General features: G+C 36.1%; 1 protein-coding gene across 5 annotated transcripts; it reads right to left on the bottom strand.

Moving 5' to 3' along the window:
• Nucleotides 1-1,900: 1,900 nt before the first annotated feature.
• Nucleotides 1,901-23,037, bottom strand: LOC120103662 (uncharacterized). 5 transcript variants are annotated; one of them, XM_008778151.6, is made up of 8 exons: nt 22,795-23,037; nt 20,030-20,349; nt 19,838-19,931; nt 16,142-16,207; nt 11,118-11,239; nt 3,926-4,075; nt 2,925-3,023; nt 1,901-2,789 (listed from the first exon to the last, which is right to left on the bottom strand). In XM_008778151.6, the coding sequence occupies exons 2-8, from the start codon at nt 20,345-20,347 to the stop codon at nt 2,742-2,744; spliced, it is 897 nt and encodes a 298-aa protein (XP_008776373.1). In that variant the 5' UTR covers nt 20,348-20,349; nt 22,795-23,037; the 3' UTR covers nt 1,901-2,741. The 5 variants fall into 5 exon arrangements, with proteins under 5 accessions (XP_008776373.1, XP_008776374.1, XP_088579481.1 ...); XM_008778152.6 differs by having other exon boundaries at nt 20,030-20,362; nt 22,795-23,025; XM_088723355.2 differs by lacking the exon at nt 16,142-16,207 and having other exon boundaries at nt 20,030-20,362.
• Nucleotides 23,038-24,085: the final 1,048 nt, after the last annotated feature.

Raw genomic sequence — 24,085 nt, 5'->3', positions numbered from 1 at the left:
CAAGAATCTGTGATCTATAGGATTATATAGGGGTGTGCAGTGAAGGGTTGGAGTGGTTTAGGGATATTTTTGAAACCAAGCTGACTTGAATTGGTTTCTTCAAATTGCAATCAAAATCGAACTAACTATTTAGAAAATAGTTCAAACCGATCCAAAAAAGTCGGTTCGGTTTAGTTCAGTTTATCGAGTTGCTGGGCTAAATAGGCCTTTGGTAAATGGGCTAGGCTAATGGGTTTTGCAAAATGGGCTTTTACCAAATTACCGAGAAGAAATCAAAATCTAGTGAGAAGGAAGAAGAAGAATAAGAAAAAGAAGCACATACCCATCAAGAAGAAGAAGATGACGACTACTAGTCAACCATAAGAGGAAGAAGAACCCTCGATGAGCCGCACATATTCACCTCAATTTTATCCATGCATGGATGAAGAAAAGGAGAAGGAGAAGGCTAAGAAGAACCGGTGAGGGTTAGAGAACTGGTCCTCCTCTGATGAGGAGGATGGTGACCGCAACTTGTCATTCTTGCTCCCTATCGGTTCCAACATCCTACTAAGAAATTGAGGCACAAGAGACTCGAATTTCGAGCTAGTGACTCAAAAATAAGATCAAAATTGTGCCTTTTTTTATTTTGTTTATCTTTGATGGAGGGGTATGGAATGATGGCGGGGTGGTGGCGATGGGAAGTCTTTCTCCCCTCCAGTGATGTGGTAATTAATGTAAGTGGTGGTCCGCTTCTAGCCATTGGATTTGACCAAGGAACTCTCATCTCTATTCTTGACTCCAGTTCCCTCACCGTAAGAGGAAATTAGGCTCTAATGCTCCCCTTGATGCCCTGGCTCTTCGTCTCCTTCTTCATCTGAATCAATGGCAAGACATCTATTGAAACCTCTTCTCTATATAACCTTGAAACCTCTAGAAGAAACTGAAGCGAAAAGAAAAACCATAAAAATCTCTCATTTAACCTCAAGATGTAATCTTTTTTATTATAAAAAAAAGAAAAAGTACGGAAACGAGGCCACTATGCTTGGATTTCTCTATGGTTTGAGAAAGCTATTAGAGATCGATGGAAAAGATAAGATTTTTGGAGCGAAGATATGGAGAATAATGGTGGGAAGAACGGGAGAGGTAAAAGAGAAAAAAAGAAAAGAGGAAAGGAGAAGAAATCTCACCCTGACAAGAGTTGGAAGAGGCAAAAGGGTGGTACAAGCAGCAGAGTGAAAGAAGAGTACGAAAATATCGAAGAGACTTGGAGCAGCTTGAACAGCTAAAGAAGGACTAAACCGAACCTTCACCCGTTATACTTGCACACTCATAAGATTATGCTCATAAATACCTTGGCCTAGCAATGCGAAACTTCAAATCAAAATAAAGAGAGAAAATTTTAAGTGGGTCACAAACTTAGTCAAGACCCCCAAACAAAGGTCATATTCTTCGGTCTGAACTCCCAGTCTATCTATATTTAGTTAAAAGGCATCTCGATGTACTTTATACTATGAAATTATAATATATTTATAATTTTAAGTGCCCCCTGGAACTAAAAGTCATAATTTGATTTAATGCTTTTTTTGGTAGAAGATTACATAAAAATCTTGGGATCATCGAAAGGAAAGGTCAGAAATTTTTTTTTTTTGTTCTTGCATTTATGTTTTTGTTTCTCAAGTTTCCCAAATTATCTAGCAAAAACTTCTCCATAAACTCTCAATTATAAATTTTACATTTGAATGATGTTGAGGATAGAATAATTACTTTTAATATTAAAACCGTCTAAACAAACCCTTAAGGACTTTAGGAGGGAATATTTCACTTGGTGACTCATAGATATGTGGATAAAGCAAAATCACAATCTTATGGAGAATATAATCATTGAACCCACAAAGAGATTCCACGCAACTACAAGAGGAAGTTACAGGCAAATTACAATTTCTGCAACATATTTAGATGAGTATCTATTACGCCCAACACCAGTATGCCATTGTTTTCTACAATTCTGGTATCACCCAATAACAGAGAAATTATCTTAATAAAGCAGAAGACCATTAAACAAACAGAAACTAAATATCTGGCCTATTTTTCAATCAGCGACGACATTTGGCAGTAGACCAACTTCTAATTCCTCTGAAATGCGTCATGTTGTGAAGTGCATGGGTCCAGGGACCTTGAGTTATGGTAGGGCATGCCAACAGTTTCATAGTCAGCTGTTCAATACCTAGCATGATGGCGTTGGCTTCTGGAAGTTATAAGATGTGCTCCATGCTAAAGGGCATGCCTTGAGCTTATTTGCTCAAATACTCTAAATCCCTCATCTTCGGGAACCATACACAACCTGCTTCAAATCTCGATGTTCCTGCTGTAAGCTCCATTACTAACTCATCCCAATGGGGAACAATATAAACAGGTTTCCGAAGAAGTTGCTTTGAACCTAATTCACTCTTCTGCACTTGGCCTCTTGGTCTGGCTATCATATTCTCTCAACCTATTTCATTTCTTCCTGAATATGAATCGAAGGCTTTATTTTGCAGAGAGAAGTCGAAGCTCCACCAAGCAGAATTTCAATCAGAGAATTTGTATTTGCACTATTCTTTCTTCTTCTGCTCAAAATGATGATTACACACATCCATTGTTACAAGTTATTTGCAAGACAATATACTTCAAAAAAAGGAAATAGTCACTTGCAAAACAAAGCTTTGAAAAGACCTATATGATACAAAATAAACTGGGGAGAAAAAGAATAGCACAATGTCAACTCAGCAACCATCAGATGAATCTTGTGTTCCCACAAAAGATTCGATTTTCTGTTGACAGACAATGAGAAATGTAACAGTTAATATGGAGAATTAATCATAAATCAATTAAAAGATTAGCAAAATTAAATACCAATCATAAGGCATTTTCTTCAAAGTTCAGCTAACACAAAACAAGTCCCATACCTTTACTGATTGCTTTATTTCTTCAAGTTTATTTAGCAACAAGTCTCCAGGTATGACCCCTCCAGCCTCAAACAGAGCACGTCTAGGAGAAGCTTTGACCTGCACATTTCATAACAAATGTTATATAGTTATGTGCACTCTATTGGAAATCATTTATCTCCAGAAGCATCACATAATTGATTGGTCAATTAGTAAATCGGCTATTATATGTATATACTATATCATGGTGTCATTGTGTGATCAACTGACATTGCAGTGAACGCTGGCTTGCAGCAGAGGCCAAATTAGTTGGTATGCAACTCCATAATTCCATAAATGGGATATGTAATCAACTAACGAGATACTAACGAGATTCAATTTACAGTACCCAACTTTCAGGGTTTACAGAATCTCCCATCTGCAGAAATCAACAGTTAACTTTAAAATCCTAGATTCTCTCTCTGATGTTTTAGGAAAGCCGAATGTCAATTTTCCATACAACAAAGTTCACATCAAGCTAGGGGATCCCAAAAACTCCTATAGTTTGGTGCAAAGACTATAGATGTGAAAACAAATGTTATATAATGATAGCACAATTATGCATTTATGCATGATAAAATTCAGGATTAGGACTTGTTAAATGGGGAATAGAAGTACAAATTAGGTATCAACATTTTGGGCATCTATGTATGCTGTGGTCATACAATTCGCGCACTTGACAGGAAACTAACAAGGTTATTCATGTTTTATAAGTCAAGCCCAGTCGAAGAAAGACTCGGTTTTTCTATTAAACAACACACAAAGTTGTTCCTTAAACTAAATAACTCATGAAAACAGGTGTAGACCAACAGGATAGTTTTATCAAGGAAAGAAAAAACTACCACAGAAGGGTAAAAGGCATTTATGTATGATGTGTGAATCACAATCAAAGACACTGACTTAGAGCATGCAAACAAACGTTAAACAAGTTGAACTACCTCACCTAAAAAAGGACTCGAACTACAAGAAATTTAACCTATTACCTTCCAGCCAGGAGATTGAAACTTCTCAATTGCTGGAACCTCGGTTAGAGATCTCATATGAGTTGGTGTGGATAGACCTTCCCCGGGGTGCATTGTAGGCTTCCAACTCCTGGCTTCTTGGATACTCTTTGCAGCCTCTGTTATAATAACCTAAATGGGGTACTCAGTTAGTTTGAAATGGACACGTCTCTAAATCATGAAGGATTCACTAATTATCAAAGATAATTGAGTATTCCAATGATTGAAATTAAAGAAAAAAGAAACATATTAATAATAAGACATGAGAATCAAGAGATTACTGATCCAGCACAGCTCATCTGACAAGTGAGATGCAAAGACTCCAAAATGATGATAAATTTGATCTATTAACTTGCCAAATATTTGCTTATAATGAACAAAGCAGGAAGGCCTGGTGATAAAAAAAAGGCCATTTGCATGCTATGTAGGGTTGCAGGTGGGTTGAACAAACCAGCTTCCAATATGGAACCAACCTGAAAATAACCTGGACCAATTTGATTTGGTGTTATTTGGATTAGGCTTGGATCAAAAAAATATTATGATCTTTTCTAATATTGACCAGATAGGGATCAGTATTTACTTCAAGTTGAATCCAGACAACATGAACAGACCCTAAAGTAATACACTATATTTTCCGCAACCTTCCTTGAATTTAAGAAATCAATTTGCTAGCAATAATAACTTTTATGTAATTAATCACCAATTTGTGTTTAATCGTAATTAATCTGTTTGTCAATCAATCTTATGCAGGATGGTTTGTTCGTAACTTCTACATTTTACTTGATGGTAGTTTTCTTGCATAATATCTTTCAGCATAAAATTAAGTATCCAATTTACACGCGTTTCTCATAGTTTGTGTTCAGAATTATTCTCAACCTGGTTTGGCCTAGAAACCCAACGTATTGATAAAATAAATCTCAATGTGCTGTAGACTGACCAGAATAGAAATGGATTAGGCTTGGATTTAAATTTGTGACCAAATTCTAGAGTTGATTCAAACATGGAATGGTTTTGCAATGTGCCTAATCCAGCCTAACCCACTTGCAGCCCTAACAATGAACTCCACACAAAAGTTGCTAAGAAGACATTTCAATTTTTTTTCCCAAAGGAATTTATTCTTCTCAGGTCCCACTCTATTTGAGCAAAACCAGGTTAGAAAAAATATAAGGAAGAACTACTCACCTGTTTGAAGAAAACCATTGGAAATGTGATGCTTAAAATACATACTTGAATGTGAAAATAACACATGATTAAAGAAATCATATTTAATCCCAAAAAAAAGAAGAAAAAAAATGTTGAGCATTAGAAGACAGCTTTCTAAAAAATAATGAAGGCAACTGCAGAAGGAGAATGGACTTATTTTCTATGGTAAATAGTAGCAAAAAGTAATTTACACACATATCACTTATGAAAGGTCATACTGTATGCATGGGCTAAAGGTTACAATATTATTGGGTGCAAACAGCTGCCTCAGATTTTTTTTTTTTTAAATTACATTATGGCTTTACACAGGATAGTATATATTCGCATATGTATACCAGACGTTCATGCATTTTCCAGCATGTTATATGTGAGGAACTATGCCATATTGGCTGCAGGTGAATATAAAAAAAATTGTTTCCATAGCCATATTTCAACTCAACATCTCAAGGTCCGCAATCTCGATACTGAATACTATATCGATACTTTATTAGTTTGGTACAGTCCAATACAGCACGGTACATCTCTGTGTTGAAATAGCTCTCCAACCATTTTTCTCAATTTCCATCTCGGTATGGTCCAGTACGCACCTCGGTACAGGTCGGTACACCTCGAACGGATGATACGGAGTTTGTACCGACTTGAAGGCGTATTTCATACCGGTTCTCCACGAATACAGTACGGGACGCCCCGTACCGGGCGGTTACTGCAGACCATGTAATATCCTTTTGACAATAATAATCTTACTAGCTGTAGTTGTACCGTATAAAGAATCTGGTAAGCTGATTATTGCAACCAACAGAAAATTGTTTGGAATTGTTATAGCTCAAAGCACTAGGTTGGCTTTCCCAAGTATTCAGGATGCTGAAATTCACATCTTTCATCCTTCCCTCCTATACCTCAGTGTAGCTTCCCTTTTACCCTTCTTGGGATTGCTTAGGGCTGACAATGTGGTTTAGCCTTGGATTGGCCTGCCAATAAAAAGATATAAAAAGGGTGCTATCCTAGATTGGATATAGGGCAAATTTTAGCTCAAATACGAGGTCAGATCAGATCCACAATTCAGTCAATGGGTGGTACCAGGGTGGGAATTGGATTTCAAACAGTATGATAAGCTTCAGGAAATTATAAAGGGCTGTTTTACAGGTCAGAATCTAACTAGAAAGGAAAATTACTCTGCATAATATTGTTATCTGTGAATAAATCTAGACCACATACTCCAACTAGACATAAGCTGAATAATTCTGACCATATACTTGACCTTCAATTCCAACTATTAATCAATCTAAAAACTTTCATGTTACTCTGTGTCCAAAATGAATGAAAATCCATACGCATTAACTGATATTGCATTTGGTATCTTCTTTCTCAATTTTTGATATATGATAATAGATATTTAGGTCAACAAGTTTAATTTTCTTCTATTTAATTAAACATGCAGATTTTGAATTTTTAAAATGTCTGAGTTGGTAAATATGGCTATAAACAAGACTAATAAAGAATAAATATAGGATAAATGAAGTGCCAACTTCATTTTTTTAAGGAGAAAATTGTATATGAAAGTTTTTAAAAATTAGAAATTTTGAAGGACATACCCTTGCTGTATTTGATATGACTAAAAAATGGCCCAAATTTAAGCAGTGTCATAGATCATTCACAGGAAAAATTAAAGTTCCCCTTATAGAATCATGCTTCACATGCTGTCTAAGAAGAATAATTAAAGACATGAGATAACAGATCTTAACAACATAGTAGCATTAAATGAGCTTTTTAATCACTAATTTCAAAATCAATTTATTCGAGAACATCTTGCTAAAAATAATTATCATGCAAGAGGTTCTCCATGGTTGAGCACTTTTGTATTATATTAGATTTGGAACATTCTCCAACCCTCATTAACATTTCTATAGTAGGACATTATAAAGGCCAGCACTATAATTGGCCCTGATTCAGAGACCATGTGGGTCTGTTTCTAAGACAAAGGAATATATAATAGGTACCTGAGCAAGTCAACGTCCATGTTAGACACTCAAGACTCTCATTAAGAATTTCAGGCCCAGGTCTGTGCAACAATGTTTAAGCTTAGACTCCAATTAAAGCCCATCTCGTTTTTCACACAGATAATTATGCACAATAAATAAAGACTCTACATAAAGAGGGCCCAATATCGCATCAATGTACCAAAAGAATAATTAATTCATTCCTAAAAAATTGTGTTATGGTAGGAACTAAGAAGCATACTTAGTTGAAATTCTGCAACAACACAAGTAATAATAATAATAACTAGGTTCTTCTTACAATTGTAACGATGAAATATTAGAAGGAAACAATATTACAACTGTGTTCTGACATGAACAGCTAGGGCTGACATTTCACAAGTTCATCAAACAAAGGTAAGAATGGAATATACTAATATCCCCCCTGCCCCCCATCTCCCCATGCCTCCCCCCCAAAAAAGAAAAGAAAAGAAAAAGAAAAGAGAAAAAAAATCATTGCTAAGATTTAGCTAATTCTTGCATTGCAGTACAAAGCAACTAAAATTATATAAAATAATATAAATGCTTCAAAGAACATGTTTATAGAGACTATAAACCTAACAATCTATTTCAACATTTGTATTAGATCCAAGACTCAATTCACTAAACCTCATTGAAAAACTTGATATGCCTAAAACATAACAACTGACACAAATTTCAATAGTAAGATTTAAACTTGGGTACATGACACAAGTATCTTCAAAATAATTGTTAGCTACCCATCTACGTTGAATGTGGACTGCAGGCTACCAGGAAACCTGATTCTCTAAAATGTCTCATGTCATCATTATGATTATGGATACTCTAACAGCCATAATTTTTCACCAATGCAAAACTCCAAGTCTGGTTCCTCAAAATAAATATCCAAATCAAATTTCATTGTCATAAAACTTTCAAAGTAATCCAGGATGCCTTTGCTTACATTAGGCTCTTCAAGGTGCTTTGCAAGTTTCAAAGTGATCACTCAAACAATATCCACAGAATGGTGAAGTAGAATTTACTCCATATTCTTCGTAAATCCTTTTTGATATAAGTTGCTATATAACTTGTGGATAGTAATACTTAATGATTTAAAATTGAACCTTGGATCTCAAAAAATTAAAATTATGAAATAATTACTTGCATCAATTTATTTCACGCAATTCAAAATAATAGTCACTCTTGAGGCCAACTTCTGTCTTGGAACCCCCAAACCAATTCCTTCCTGCCACCCCCACCCAACACCACCACCACCTCAAATACAGATGCATACACATGCATGCACACACACAAGGGGGAAAGAAAAGATCAAAGGCTTAATGTCCATGTCCTGATAAGCAGATTTCAGCCATTTGGCATACAAACAATAGACATAATAAGCAAATCTGTAATTGTAAAATTTCCACATTTACATCTAAAAAAGGGTAACTAATACTAAAAGGACAAGATAATCTTTCCAATCAGTAAAGAGGAAAGGGCCAATATTCATAGATCTTGCACGTTTGTAAAGGAGATTTTTAATTAATTATAAAGACAAAAATGTTTTTTTGGGTCCGCCAGAGCATGATCACTGGCGCTGCAAGCTCTGGCACCTCCAAAATTATGCTTCCCACACTGAGACAAAAAAAAATTCTAATCACAAAAATTCAGTTATTCATGGCTCACTAGAAGCCAAAATGCGTACACAAATGCAAATGACAACAAGATCAAACAAAACTTTTAAAACAGATTCTGTTTCTAAAGATTATGAACCATTTAATGAGGGCAGCAACGCTTCAACTACTTCAACGCACCATCTCATCTCAATCATGCCAGAAGCAATAAGTTCCCTCTAAATATTTCATTTCCAACAAAATTTAGAACATGACTATGCATGAAATAACCTCATTGTTCAATTTTAACATAACTTAAAATATTACAAGGAGATCATCAAGTTGTTCTAAGTAACTCAAGAAACAGCCAGACCAAATTGGAGTGACAATCAAATCCCAAGTGTAAGAGAAGTAAAATCAGTTATGGACAAACATCATTTTTATCCTACTATACTACCATTAGAACTGACTTTCAGAAAGCAAAAATTGTTCATTTCTTTTCATTTCTTTGCATCCAGCATCATCCAAAAGGTTTAAATATGTTCCAGTAAAGAATCCAGCAGTCTAAAGGTGTAACAGCATAATTACAGAAGTGTCCCCATTGCAACAATGCAGTACATAGCACTACTCAAAAAGCAGGCAAGAAGTTATTTTCTATGGCTATCAAATGTTATTCATTTGATCGAATGTTGCAAACCAAGCCTGCCTTCAAGTAATTAATCAAGCAATGCTACACTACCCGAGGTAATGTCAGATGCAACTTTCTCAAAAGCTCCCCAAGGCTATGATGTACCAGATAGCCTACCATGAAGCAGGAACAAAGCATTACCTAATACCCATATTCCCTGAGAATGATATCACTATTCCTTTTCACTTAAGAGATGCAAGGAACCTGGATGGTTTTTACCAAATCACCTAACTTGACTCACTGCGGGCTAAAAAGATAAATGCTACAAATGAACTCAGGCTAAGCATTAGAGATGATCTGTTTCATCTTATAATTACTAGCAAGTATGACCGCGATGCTCTTCTAACCCACATTGTCCATATAGGATTATCACAAATACTTGTTCTTTGGAAGCTGACAATGTTATGCATTATTTAACTACTTCAATGCATGAACTTAGAATTAACATTTATTTACAATGATAAAGTTCAGCAAGATGCAACATAAAATATTATGACTAGAAAGTTCTGAGGCTTGTATTAGGTTATATGTTTCTAATTGATGAAGAATGATGTAAACCAAATTCCATAGTTAATTTTAATGCAAATCCATGCAGGTAAATTGAACTATAAAAACAGGAAAATACTTCTTTAACATCGTAATTATGCAGATTCGAGTTTGTCAACTGAAGCAAAATGTCGAGTTTGCAGGGAGAGAATCGAACACATTCTTGCTACTACCAATGGATATATTCTTCTCTCTCTTGGAAGCAGAGGGTGACAGATAACCTGTCTAGAACAGCTCTTATGATAAGTCAAAAAATTGAAATCAAATAATTTCATTACTAGTTCTTTCACAAAAAAAAGGGAGAGAATTGCCCGTGATCATGGGAGGATGGTAGATGGAACCGACATAACAAAAACCAATGCCAAGTGTTCACTGGTCGATGTCCTTGAGAATAATCAAATCATGTAGAAAGACCTCATATATAGGTAACATGATCAAGGTTCACCTTATCGGTACATACCGCCTCGTACCAGGCTTACTATACCGGTACCTTGGTACAGAAGGTGCATTGAGTCTCCATACACTGAATCGACCCCATACCAGATGTACCAACAATATATCAGCATAGTACCAGTACAAGGTCCGGTACTGAGTTCGCAAACCTTGAACATGATCCTTGGGCTATTATAATCTCATCTCCTTTCCATGATTAAGAGATTAGTTTTGTCATCCATTAGATGAAGAATTGTTCAAATTGAAAAACATAACAATAAAGACAACTATTAACTCGGTTTGAATTCAAAATTCCCATCTATCACCATAAAATCTTCATAATATCTTGTGAACCACATTGCTTAAGTTTTCTTTTTTTTGGTACAAACTTAAGTTTTCTTTCATAGATCCCCTTAATAACCCATCAACTTGGAATTCAATAATACAACAGTTTACAAGATAATTCAGTAGCATAAACATGAAGTTTGATTGATCTTTGAATTGCATTTGAATGATTGGAATGCGAACCTCTAGCTAGAAGTATCCTATTCTATTACGATGTGCTTATAAAACCTAGAGAAAAGATTATGCATAATTATCCTAGCTATGCTAATTTCAAAACTACTGCAGCTGTTATCAATTCCCCTAGTAAATGGAAACATCTGCTGACTCAAGCAAAATTGTAAACTGATGGAGTTTACCTTCCTTAGAAGTCCTGGGTTGGAAACACCTTGAAATTGTAGTTCATCCACTGGTGCAGCTTTGCCATGAGCTATACTTTCGATCCTAAATGTATGGATTCCATATAATGATTGCAGGCAACCTATAAGCATCAAAAGACAACATTTCAGTGGAGAAGTATTTAATAGAAACTACTATAAGTGCTAAGTTGCATATATTGAGCTTATTTAATAACCTAAACCCCAGTTAGAACCTAAACTTTCATATGATAATTTAACAAAAGAAAATCCTTCGTCTTCCACAGAACTCAAGAGATCTAGGGGGAAAAATTGCAGCATCTTTTACATCAACAAAAGCCAAATACTACTGAAAACAAGTAAAGCATGCACTATTTAAGTTGATACTTGCCTACGGGAAGAACTACGAAACACAGATAAATAGCATAAGAAGCAACATAAGGTAATAATCTTTGAAACCCACATAGCACATATGAAAGCGCAGTTAACCTAGACACAGAAAATCTGGGCTTTTTGTTGTATCCTCACGACAATACATGACACCACTTGCTGAGATATGCCACAGGCATGGCTTGGTCGTAGGATCACACTTTTATGCACTGAAAACTAAAGCCTTTCTTGCCTAATAAGTTGTCTATCTCACTGTCCTTAAAGGATATATAAAAAGCAATGTCTCTTCCCTAGACAATTCAGAAGGGCTAAAGAGGGGCAAGATAAACCCTAGCTCCCATGTCTTACCCTAACAGATGAAGGTAAAGAAGGAAAACAAAACTTGCACTCAACTCCAATGGCTCATCCTAGATTTTTACTGAAAAAAGGCGAAAAAAAGGAGAATAACGAAGGAAAGAGGACAGACACATACAGAGGGAGAGAGAAGGGAAGAGCTAGAAGTAGCACTTGGTTTGAGCTAGTTCATCAAGCATTGCCTTAGGTAGCTGACATATGTACTCCGTCATGTACCTGAAAATATTTTAAAGTTTCTTCTCTTGTTTTCTTTCTCTTTCAAGATTAGTCCCTTTTCTGTGCCACTTAAGGAGAGTTGGGCATTATTTCAAGGCCAAAATGCCAATTTTGCCCACCTTGCTTCATCAAAAACTATGGTGCACTCTTTTCAAGTGCATTTCAGTATTTCAAGTGCCAATAGCATTTAAGTTTTAAATTTGTTTGGATCTCTCCCTTAACCTTCTTTTATTAGAGTTATTATCTCACTAATTTACATATATATATATATATATATATATATATATATATATATATATATATATAGTGAATGTGTTGTGTGTGCATGTATGTGTACGTCAATAGATACATATATGCATACATATATCTATATGTATGTATGTTTGTGTATATGTATGTATATGTATGTACGTATGGAAATATGCTTTTGTGATTCTATATCAATTTCTCCAAGTGCAAGTTTTTTGAGATTATTGTGTTGGATTGGTTAGGATACTTGGATCCTTAGAACCTTGCACCTGTGTCCCATGTCTAGGTAACACTATGAGAGAGATACATTGCGGTAAGCATCTGAGATGGCAGACTAACTTACTGTGACAACCTAGTAGTCTTCCCAAAGTTTCTCAAAATAGACCACCAAATGCAATAGAGTGATCCATGAAAACCTTCTCTCCATGAAATGACATCAATAATTGATGTTTTCAACTATGACACCTGTATTCAGCAAGTTTCCCTAGAGTACCTGTGTCAAGATGACAGACACAAGTATAAATATAGGGTTTGTGCCCAGCACGTCAGCGTAAACATCAAATGTGGTTCCAAGGAATACAAATCATGGTGGAAGATCTATGCTGAGGGGGAGGAGAGAGAGGCATGGAGGGGCTTAATGAGTAAGGATCGTCTCCACGACCGATCGGTTTTGTAGCCAGCGAAGCTAGGATCGATGTAGGGCAATGGGCAGACAGTAATATTCTACGTACCCTTCTAACTGATGGGCCATAGCCATAGGAAAGCCAATCATCACATGACTCCTTATCCGAGACATCTTAAAGATATGATCGAGAGATGCTTATACGAGGCCACTACGCCATCCGATCGACTCGGCCAAGAGGGCATACATCCTCCCAACATAGCCAAGCAGAGAAGGGCACGAAGGGTAAGCAAACAGAGAGTAGCACAAAGATTAAGTAGGCAGCAAGTGGCTCAAAGGATAAATCGGCCGTGAGTAGCACGAAGAGTAATAAGAAAGTTGCCCAGAACACCAAAAAAGAAAAACAAATGGCACCTGCAGCCCTAATAGAGAGTGTGGAGAAGAAGCCAGTTCACTAGATTCAGAGACCAAGAGCAGCAACTCTGGTGGTCATAAATCTGTTGGCCAAGGAGAGTAGAGGATATGAGACCTCCGTTTATGAGACATAACTGCAGTATGGTTTTCGATTCATCAGTGGGTCCCAATTTATGCATGCTATACAAAATGAGGACCACGGTGCATGATTTGGTGGAGCCCACGAGGATCCGATTCATATAGGAGACGGGCTCCTCAAAATCATTTAGAAGAACATGATGCAGCTACAGATGACCTCGCACATTAAGTAGAATCTATAAACGTATTAGGTTTCGAGTCGTATACTGGATCCTAGTATCCACAACCACAGGCAGCCTATAACCCATACGAATACGGATATAGATATGGTGCATCTAAGGCATCTTCCTATGGCTATTACTCTATGCAGCCCAAAGTATTTTATGGGTCGGATTTTGTTGCCGGCTTATTCGGATAGACCCTTCACAGTCATTTTATCAGCCAATTTATCAGCCAGAGAATACCTCTTAAATGCAGAGCTTCAGCAAGAGATTCGAGAGTGCTTATAACGCAGAGCGCGTTCCTTATGAGATAAACATACAAAACTACAATGCCACTTGGTTAGAGGGGTGGGCTGATGTACCCTGACTATGCTAATAATCTGAATATTTACAAAAGGCTTCGCCACTCGATGAAATTTTAAATATCAACATATATGTTGTACTTTAAATATATGTAATTGATTGTATTATTTTATATTTTTTTACCTCACTACTTGATTTGAGAATATATCAAGCTGTTTCTTATAGCATGCAACATCTCACTAATTATTTTATATTTTGTATCATTTTAAAACAACAAGATGCATTATTTAGATTAAATCGAGATTATAGAAACATCAAAAAATATAAAAAAAATCAAATTAGACTTAAAATCATTGAAAAAGTTGAAAAAAATAATTAAACTTGAAAAACTTTTTAAAAAAATGGGCGTGCCGGTACGGAACTAGCATGCCCAAGCATACCGTGTGTCGGTACGGTACCAAACTGATACCGTACCGACCCGTCCACCGACCGATACCGGTTCGACGGACCTAACTTTTATGTCTAGTGCAGATGTAAAAAAGAGAAGGGAGGAGAAAAATGAGGTGATGCATAAGGAGTTTTTGTCAAACAAAGAGGAAGACTAAATACTTCAGCTTGAAGCTTAGCTTTCAATTGTATAGTGTTCTCAATTGTTGTTTAGTTGGCAGATGAGGGACCATGTTATGGAGAGTAGGGGTGGAATGGGTAGACATCTGAAAGAAAGATGTAATAAAATGGATTATTGCTTTATTTTTGCAAAAAAGAAGGCAAAAACACTTGAATGAACCAATTCTACTTTACCACCGCCCACTTCTACCATTATTATCATATTATTCTTGTTTCCAAACTATGCATCTCTAATCCACATGCCTTGGGATCAAATATCAATTCATACTTCCGAATTCATGTCTATCAAAACTAAGCCTGCTATTAGTTCAGTCGCGAGATAAAAGACCGTCGAACTGCCTCCTTACGAAGTGGTCCTTCGTCTCTCTATAACTAGCCGTATAATTCAGTTCAGGTGGACTCAACCTTCCCGCTATCAGAAAGGAGCAAAGAAGAGGACTGGTAACCAAAGACTGCTTTCAAACGTGACCATCAATCAGGTTAGAAAAGAAAAAGGTATTTCTTAAACTGGAAATGTGCTCTATGCTTCAACCACCATATTCTCCCTTTTTCAAATTGGAGACATTGTAGATCCTTATACACCATCTCTATCCATATAATTTTAGCAATATCACTTCTCCTAACCTTTTCAACATGGACCTACAACCGTATTTCTATATGTGCCTCCTTTAGTCTTTATCAGAAATAGTGAAAAACTGGCATATAACCAGTGAGATGCACGGGGTATCATTTTTTCTCCTCTTTCAAACTCTTCTTGAAATGCAATATAGCAATGTAGTAAACTATAATAAATAGAAAGTTTTAATAACCAAATTTCTGGTGCACATTAAGCAATGAACTTTAATGATGGTATAGCATAAAGTTCCATTATTAATACGACATTTACAGGGCCAATAGAGAACACTGCACAAGCTGAGTCTCCATATAGAAACTCTTATTATCAAAACCAGCCCCTGCAACATGTAGGGTAGAGTTTTTTCTCCTTTTTCTAGCTGCTTTTGAAATGCAATATTACAATTTTAACAAATTATAATAAGTAGAAGGCTTCAAAAGCCAAATTTCTATTGCACATTAAGCAATGAACTACAACGATAACCAAGTAGAAACTCCCATCATTAATATCGGTATCATTAATACTAATGTCCACATGCAAAAGGCAAACTATGCACAAGTTGACCCACATCAAGCAATGAATTTTAATGATGGTAGAGCAGAAACTCTCATCATTAATACTAGCACCACTGATAACAGCATCCATATGGTGAAAGAAGAACTCTGCACAAAAGCCTCCATGCAAAAATTTCCATCACTAATGCCAACATCATGATGCACGGGGTACAAGTTTTTCTCCTTTTTCCAACTTTTTTTTAAATGCAATATAACAATATAACAAATTATAATAAATAGAAGGCTTCATTAGCAAAATTTCTGTTATATATTAAGTAATACCGATAACTGAGTTAAATCTCCTATCTTTAATACCAACATCCACATGGCCAGCAAAGAACTCTATACAAGCTGAGCCTCTATAGAAAAACTCTAGTCATTAATACCGGCATCATGAATACTGGCCAACACGATGCACAGGGTATGATTTATTCTCCTTTCTCCAGCTATTCCTGAAATGCAATAAAATAATGCGACAAATTATAATAAATAGAAGGGCTTTAATAACCAAATTTCTGTTACACATTGAGCAAGGTTCGCCGTATCAATCGGTACGTCTCATTGTCTCGTACCATACCGCATAGCAATACTGTCATAGGATGGTACTGGTACGGGGTTCGGTACCAAGACGGCAAACCTTGACATTGAGTAATGAGCTTTAATTGCGGTCGAGCAAAAACTCCTGTCACTAATACAAGCATGTACATGGCAAATGGAGAACTCTGTACAAAAGCCTCCATGCAAAAACTCCCATCATTATACCAACAAAGAATATTGGCCCCCTACAATGCACAAGGTATGGTTTTTTCCTCCTCTTTCCAACTTCTTTAATGATGGCCAAACACATTAATACAGCCATCATTAATATATGTTGCACATTAAGCAATAAATTTTATAGTAGTCAAGCATATTAATACCGGCATCACTAATACTAGTGTCCACATAGTGTTTGGACTTTGGAGAGTCCTATACAAGCTAAGCCTCCATTTTAGATATATATAATAGAATCCAAATGTATTCAAATCTTTTACTATATGTACCCAAGTCTTTCAAGATTAACCATCCCCAACTTTGATGACCCCTAACATCCCCCTCTAACCATCATCATCACCTCCTTTGACACCCAACTCAGATTTAATAGCTTCACCTTATGGCCCTACATTACCCTCCAAAAATAGAATTAAAAAAATCACAATTTTATAAACTTCTGTCTTTTCTTCATCAAACCTTCATCACCATCTTTTCAAAGGTATTTTAGTTACACCTCAATAAATTTTACCTCAAGACTCTCAAATTCTTATGGAAACAAGTTATTCCTCTATCAACATCTTCAAAATAGGTGATCTCTCAAGTCTCGCAATGACAGGAAACTCTAACTAGAATCTTTAAAAGATATGTGATAAATTAGAATTGAACAAAGGTGAAATTTGAATTCTTGACAATTAGACTCAAATTGTGATAAAAAGCAACTATAGATACCAGAGTTAGGCACATGGCTGCATGCAAGAGGAAGTTTGGATACTTGAGATCATGTGAGAGATAAAGTGTTGATGGTTATGATCCCCATTCCATAAATAGAGTCCACTTTTAGCTGGTGCAGTCATCTTTTTCAGTACCTTAAGCAAAAGTTTGACTAATGGGGATGTATCCTTACAAAGAAGGGGCATATTTAAGAACCCTACAGAAAACATGTCGTAAAATTTCAAGAAAGGAGACTTAAGGTCCATGGATAAAGATCTAAATAAGTCGTGTTGTAATAGTAGAGACAGCTGCCATTATTCCAACCTTGCTCCCAAACCCAAAATCATACCCTCCAATCATAGTGGCGAATAATTGAAGTGTTAACAGTTAAAGGCTTTCGAAAAAAGATAAGACTACATAAAGTGGTTAAGAGATGCTCCCTACCAAAATGCACCCTTAAAAGGAACAAAAGAAAAGAAGTTATTTTTTAATGTTAAAAGCATTTTCACACTTTTGTTTTGGTTATTTGATGAGATTGTTTCTTTTTGTATTTACATGATCAGCGTTAGAGTTCATTGATTACTTAGAAAAGTGAACATGCCATCAAACTAAAAACACCATTTATAGGCTTTGGTAGGTCAAGGAAGCGATAGGGCAATAAAGCCCATGGGTTGCATAAATAGATAAGGCACATATTTGAAATAGAGAAGAGATTTGGTTTTTAAAGATATGAGGGGGCGGGGGAGGATTTATGATAGTAAATTCCCAAACTAATGGACACACTTAGATATTATCATTTGCCATTATAACAAAGATAATGACCCTTGTTTGCCTCAAACAACCTGGACTGAGTTTATCAACAAAAAAATTATTGACTATTATATCGGTTGTTATAATAGCCATTGTAACTGGAAATTAAAGATGCCAACAGAAAAATGGCATTTTCTGCTCAACTCACTATTCATTGAATAAAGAATATTTCATAGATGGCATGCAGTTTCTAATTGAAAACGTTATTTTATTAAGAGGAACAATGGACATATAAATAATGGAAATTATTCCCATTATATAACAGCCATTACAACAAATAACAGCAAAATAATGGCCGTTATTTAAAAGCTTGTTATAAATGTATAAAACATAACAAGAAGCCCCTGAAATTGTTATGTCATTACTAGTGCTAGGTGTGCGAGGTGCAAATGACAGAGCGCGGAGAGTCGTGATCATATGACTGGGAAAATTTTACTTGCCAGCACTCAGTGCAACAGCTGGTGCAGGGAAACAGATATCCTAAGATCAATTTAAGTAGAGAAGCACCAAGGAGGAGGGTCAATGTTTAAATTTTGTGAGAGTTCCATAGAATGTACATTACCCATGCATGTTAAGTGCAAGGTGCAAATGACAGAGCACGGATAGTTGTGATCATGTGACTGGAAAAATTTTACTTGCTAGCACTCGGTGCAACAGCATCAGGGAATCGGATATCCTAAGATCAATTTAAGTTGAGAAGTGCAACAGCTCTCCTTTAGCCAGTGCACTCCTGTTACATGGTGGACAGGTGGCAAACACTTCAGCATGAATATAGGCTTAAGGACATGAAAAAGGGTTTATATTAGCTTATCATAATAGAGATGAACAGTCAAATTACTATGCAAAACACCTAACTTAGGACCAAGCATTTACCTGTACTAACACTAGTATAGTGACAACCTTTTTCGCTCAATATAGATTTGTTGTATAAAAGTACAAGCGCAACAGCTCCCATTTTGCAAAAGATTGCTTATATAGTAAACTATATACTTCATGTATTTCATTATTTTTTCTACACTTTAACATGGATAAGGTGGTAATCCTTTACCCTGTTGTTCCCTTTGAAGAAACAAAAGGATGTATGAGATAGCATTAAAAACTCGACAAACTTTCATCACTATCCCAACTTATCAAAGACTTGCAGTACATGGTGCCTAACTTTTCACATTTCTTGGTCGAAGTAAAGAGGAAAAATGTTTTAATCTAAGGCACTATCACTTCCCAATTCGAAGGTACATTTTTCTGTCTTGACCTTACTCCAAACTAAGTTGTTATAATCTTGTATAAATCCATAGAATTAGTCTTATTGCCTAATCATGCATATTCAGCAAGTTCCGCATAAAGTATTATAGACCTAAATCCGCATGTACATATTTTGAACTAGAAAAGGCATTTTTCAATTCCCTAAAGATGTCCAAGAAATATATTTAAAAAGTTAAGGTCTAGAGCAAGGTTTGTCATCTCGATACCGGAATATGTACCAGTGCCACACTAGCATTGTATCGGTATGGCACAGTATAGAATCTTTTCAGTGTACCGAGTGTCAATACGCCTTCTGTACTATATACTAGAACCGATCCAATACGGTACGCCCCCTACTGTCCAGTTTAGGACAGTATCACGAACTATGGTCTAGAGCAACAACTAATAGCTAAAAACTATTATCTAGTAAACTGCAGACAAATATAGATCAACTACTAGGTCAGGTAATGCAAAGATCAAACTTGAATAAGATATGAGACATGGACAAACATAGTGCAACAGAATGCAATATAATAATATAAACATAAAAATACTATTCTCACATGTACCTTGTTCCATAATGATGTCGATGACTGTGTGAAGAGGTATGTGCTTCTCAACCTTTGTAAACCCTAGGAAAGGCAAAAAGGAAGGTCTTCTGGCCTATTTGCAAAATTATATCATGTCATGAACAACAACTGGAACCAATAAGCAGAGTATAAGAAAATAAAGTAAATAAATATAAGAAAGCCAATAACTACCTTGTAAACTATCTTGTTGGGTGTGACATAAAGTTTGCGTGAAGATATATCCTTCTGCAGCACATATCTTCTGACAGGCAGATATAGAAGCATAACTACACCAACTCCCCAAGCCAAAACAAGCAATAATGATATCAATACCCATATAATTGTGTCACATTGCACATGATTTTTTGCAAGCTCTTCAAATGAGGCTCTATACAATACTTTTCCAGAAATTTCTGCTTCCTCGTCATCAATCTCAGATACAGGATCTGCTAGTAAAAGCTCATCTGATTCACTTCTTTCATGTAAACTAATAGCATGACCCGTCAACATTCCTACAATTCACATCTGACAAATATGTTATGCTACAAGTTGGACAATTCTAGAGAAATTTTATTCAGAGAATCAAATTTCCAGTGCATAGGAAGTACTTATTATCCCAGGAAATAGAATTGTCAGGGTCATTCTAAATATGAATTTAAACATAAGTACCTACTTCTTACCATCAACAGAGAGCAATCAACAGTTACATTCAAAAATGGGATTAAAAGAGAGCATGGAAATCCATTTTATACAGAACAAGCCTGTAAACAAGTTGAGGAGCCAAAATCTCTTTCAAATATTCAAATTTTAGGGAAGTGTGCATGACAAACCAGTCAACTTTCGAGAGTCCTATAAATTGAAGTTAAAGAGGAGAAAGTCTTATTGAAGTAGTCAGCCACCTCTTATGAAAAGAAGCCCACTAAACCCTGTTGTAGTTCGGGCATCACTAACTAGTCACCCTTTGAGAGTCATAAGAATTTTGGAGGAAACAAACTTGTTAAAGCAGCCGGTCAGCTCTTCGGAAAGAGTTTGAGTCTAATTTCTACCCACTTTCAGGTGAGACTCCACAGTATCCTACTTGTGACAAAATTAGAGTTAGAAAGCATGTTTAAATGCAATGGAGATATGGTTGGTATTTCAGCAGTCCCTTTTTCGTATGCAAACTCAGATGGTTTTGCGCCATGAAATTGATATTCTAGTTTCAATTGATTACTGAAATAATATTTGTTAACTGTTGTAATTGAGTGAAATTTGGAAATCTAAAATATCACAGCCTTGATTTCAATTTAGGGAAAACAAGTTTGAGCTCCTTTGGCATTTCTGATATTTAATGAAGTTCTTAAGAGTATTTGATTATTTTTCTACATGTGCAGAGCTGTCTAGACCATGGTTTGTCGCACCGGCCCGAACCAAATAGTACAGGACGTACCATACTATACTGGTTCAGTGCTGATATTCAGTATGAAAGGAGTACCCTCAATATGCCAAAAAAATTCGTACCGTACCGTACCGACACAGTACTAGCGTGGCATCGGTATGGGGTCCTGTACCACAACAGCGAACCGTGGTCCAAACTACAACAACAACAACTTTAATTCTAATTTAGGGAACTAGTTTGATCTCTTTCGGCATTTTAGTATCTAATTAAGTTCCTAAGAGAATTGATTACCTCCATCTGAAGAGTTGTTTAAACTACAAGAACAACTAGGTAGCACTGCAACTATGTTTGAACAGACAAATTATCAGATTTCATGTGTTAGGTAGAACATGCAAGTGCTTCAACTTTATTCAATATGATGATGCCAAAAATCAACTTGAGGATTTTGGCTGGTTCATTTAATCCTCTATCCTGGGTTCTCATGATGTTGATGACGATAAGGTGGTGATAGGCATTTCAACAATCAATTGTTGAGCCTCTGATGATACCATGGAAGAACTGAATTAAACATATTAACCAGAAAATACTCTTTAAAAATGAGAATCAATGTCGCTAGCAAGTTAAAGCATGTCACATTACTTGATAAGATGATGCCTAGAAAATATTACTTTGATTAGAAAAACACCCTAAGGGAATGAAATTGAGATTCATGAAGGATAAGCTAAAAGTGGAAAATCTATGATAGCACTGAATGGAGGACCACACATATTGGACAAGCCAACAACCAGTTGACAACTAAAAGAGATGAAGATTAAATGGGAGGCCAGTAAATTCTAGCTGGTCACTTCCTTTTGGTGTGTGTGCCTGAATGTAGCTTTCCAGCGGAGCCTAAATAGTTGGGAAAAGACTGCATGATTATGAATAAAAAAAAATGGATGTAACTTTCTTCTTTCCTTTTCTTTGTTAAACCTCCATTTATGTGCCTTCTGAGTGATTGATTTATTATACTTTGGTAACACTTCCTCATCACCAGTTATCAACAAAACCATTCTCTACCACTCAGACCAAGCAATGATCTCCAACCCAAGGAAACAACATTCAGAGCAACATTTGGCCCTATGTTAGCTCAAATATGCCAAAACAAATGCTTCCTCAAATCTGGAAGAACTGAAAGAATACGGACGCCAACCATGGATCCGCAATTCAGTCCTTTCAATCACAAGACTGCATTCCTCAAGAATATTCTCGACATTCGTGCAAGTAGAATAAGCCTCTACGAAGGCAAAAAAAATTGGGATAAGAAACTACACTTGTTGTTCCTTTTCCCCAAGTTTTTTCTCATACTCTTCTCTTGCCCACTTTGATTTTACCATCTAAAAGCCAAAATAAAAGCTCAAACTAAAACTCATATTGTCAAAAAAGAATAAAGGCGCCATCATCAGTACGAAGGCATGCAAAAGCAAAGGAAACTGGAGAGAAAAGAAATTTTGAGTACTCCGTTGGGGTTAATATCGAGTATAAATTTCCAAACATTTAAAAAAAATACCTAATATGGAAGCAATAAAATAGAAAGAATCACCTGGGACTGGGAATGATCTGAATCCGCTGTCAAGGAAGAGGAAAACGATTGATTGAAGCAACGAACGCGAGATTTTAGGGGTTTTCAAGGGCTGTTTTGCCGCTGCCCAGCGATCGGAAACGACCAACCTGATGGCTGATGGTCCTCGGAGAAACCGTATCGCCCTCTCTCACCTACTAAAAACCTTCAGAAATGGCCACTTTGGGCCGTGAGCGGCCTGGTCCGAGGTCAGGCCATCTCTCGGTGTCAAGGGTTGTAATTTGAGGCCACTACACAAAAATCCCAACCTAGGGCCCAAAGGAAATGGCCCGGCGGTTTTTTTCCCTTTTTTTGGTTAAATATTTGAAAGAAACTTATTGACCAGACCTCGCTGGACCACACTGTAACAATAAGCCTCTCTTAGCCATTCTTCTAACACCCAATCTCTATGCCTAAGTATTTTTTAACTCCCAGTCCTTCCCAACCGTATACGGTATGCAGTGATTGTAAATAAAAGGGGGACTGCAAATTAGACGACCGGCCTATAGGCCATTATCCTTATTTGCATGTCCCTCCCAACCGTATACGGTATGCAAGTCCTCAAAGGGACCACATGTTAAAAATCAATATTTAACAATATTCCATATCTTTCCAAGATCCAACAAGTAAACAGCTAGTATGGGCTTCTCCCCGAAGGTATCAACTTCTTTTTTTTTAACTTTTTTCATGAATATCCCTCTAAATATCAGATTTTGCATAAATACTCTTTCAAATTAATATTTACATGTATACCGTTATAAAATATTTATTTTACTATTCTGTCCTCTTTTTTTTTTTTTTTTATATGTACCCATGCTATCTAACGGCGTTAAAAAAATAATGGTTTCAAATTAAAATGACTAATATACTCTTAATGGGGAGACGTATATATAGATCGCGATCCGATAGTAAGGAAAGAAGATAGAAACAATAGCATAATTTTAAAATTTTATTTTATCTTTTAATTAATATAAATATGATTTTTCTTAACACCATTATAACAACCGTTATATTATGAGCATTTGTACAATATCAGAGTTTTACGAAGGTATGCATACAAATATCAATTTTGAAAGGGTATTCATGCAAGATCCGATATTTAGAAGGATATCCATGTAAAAAACTCATATTTTTTTGAGGATGTCTCTTGGTATTTATACCAAGGCCTTGCTTAAATCGCACCTTCATCCCTATTCCAAGGGTTTAGGACATGTTAGAAAGGACTATTAATTTTCTTTCAAGAATAAATAAAATTTAATAATAAAATAACAAA

This window comes from Phoenix dactylifera, chromosome 6, assembly GCF_051530095.1.
Source record: "Phoenix dactylifera cultivar Ajwa chromosome 6, Ajwa_hap1_PhDact_Kaust_v1.1, whole genome shotgun sequence".
NCBI lineage: Eukaryota > Viridiplantae > Streptophyta > Magnoliopsida > Arecales > Arecaceae > Phoenix > Phoenix dactylifera.
Note: the sequence above shows the minus strand (reverse complement) of the source record. Positions and strands in the feature narration are given on the sequence as shown.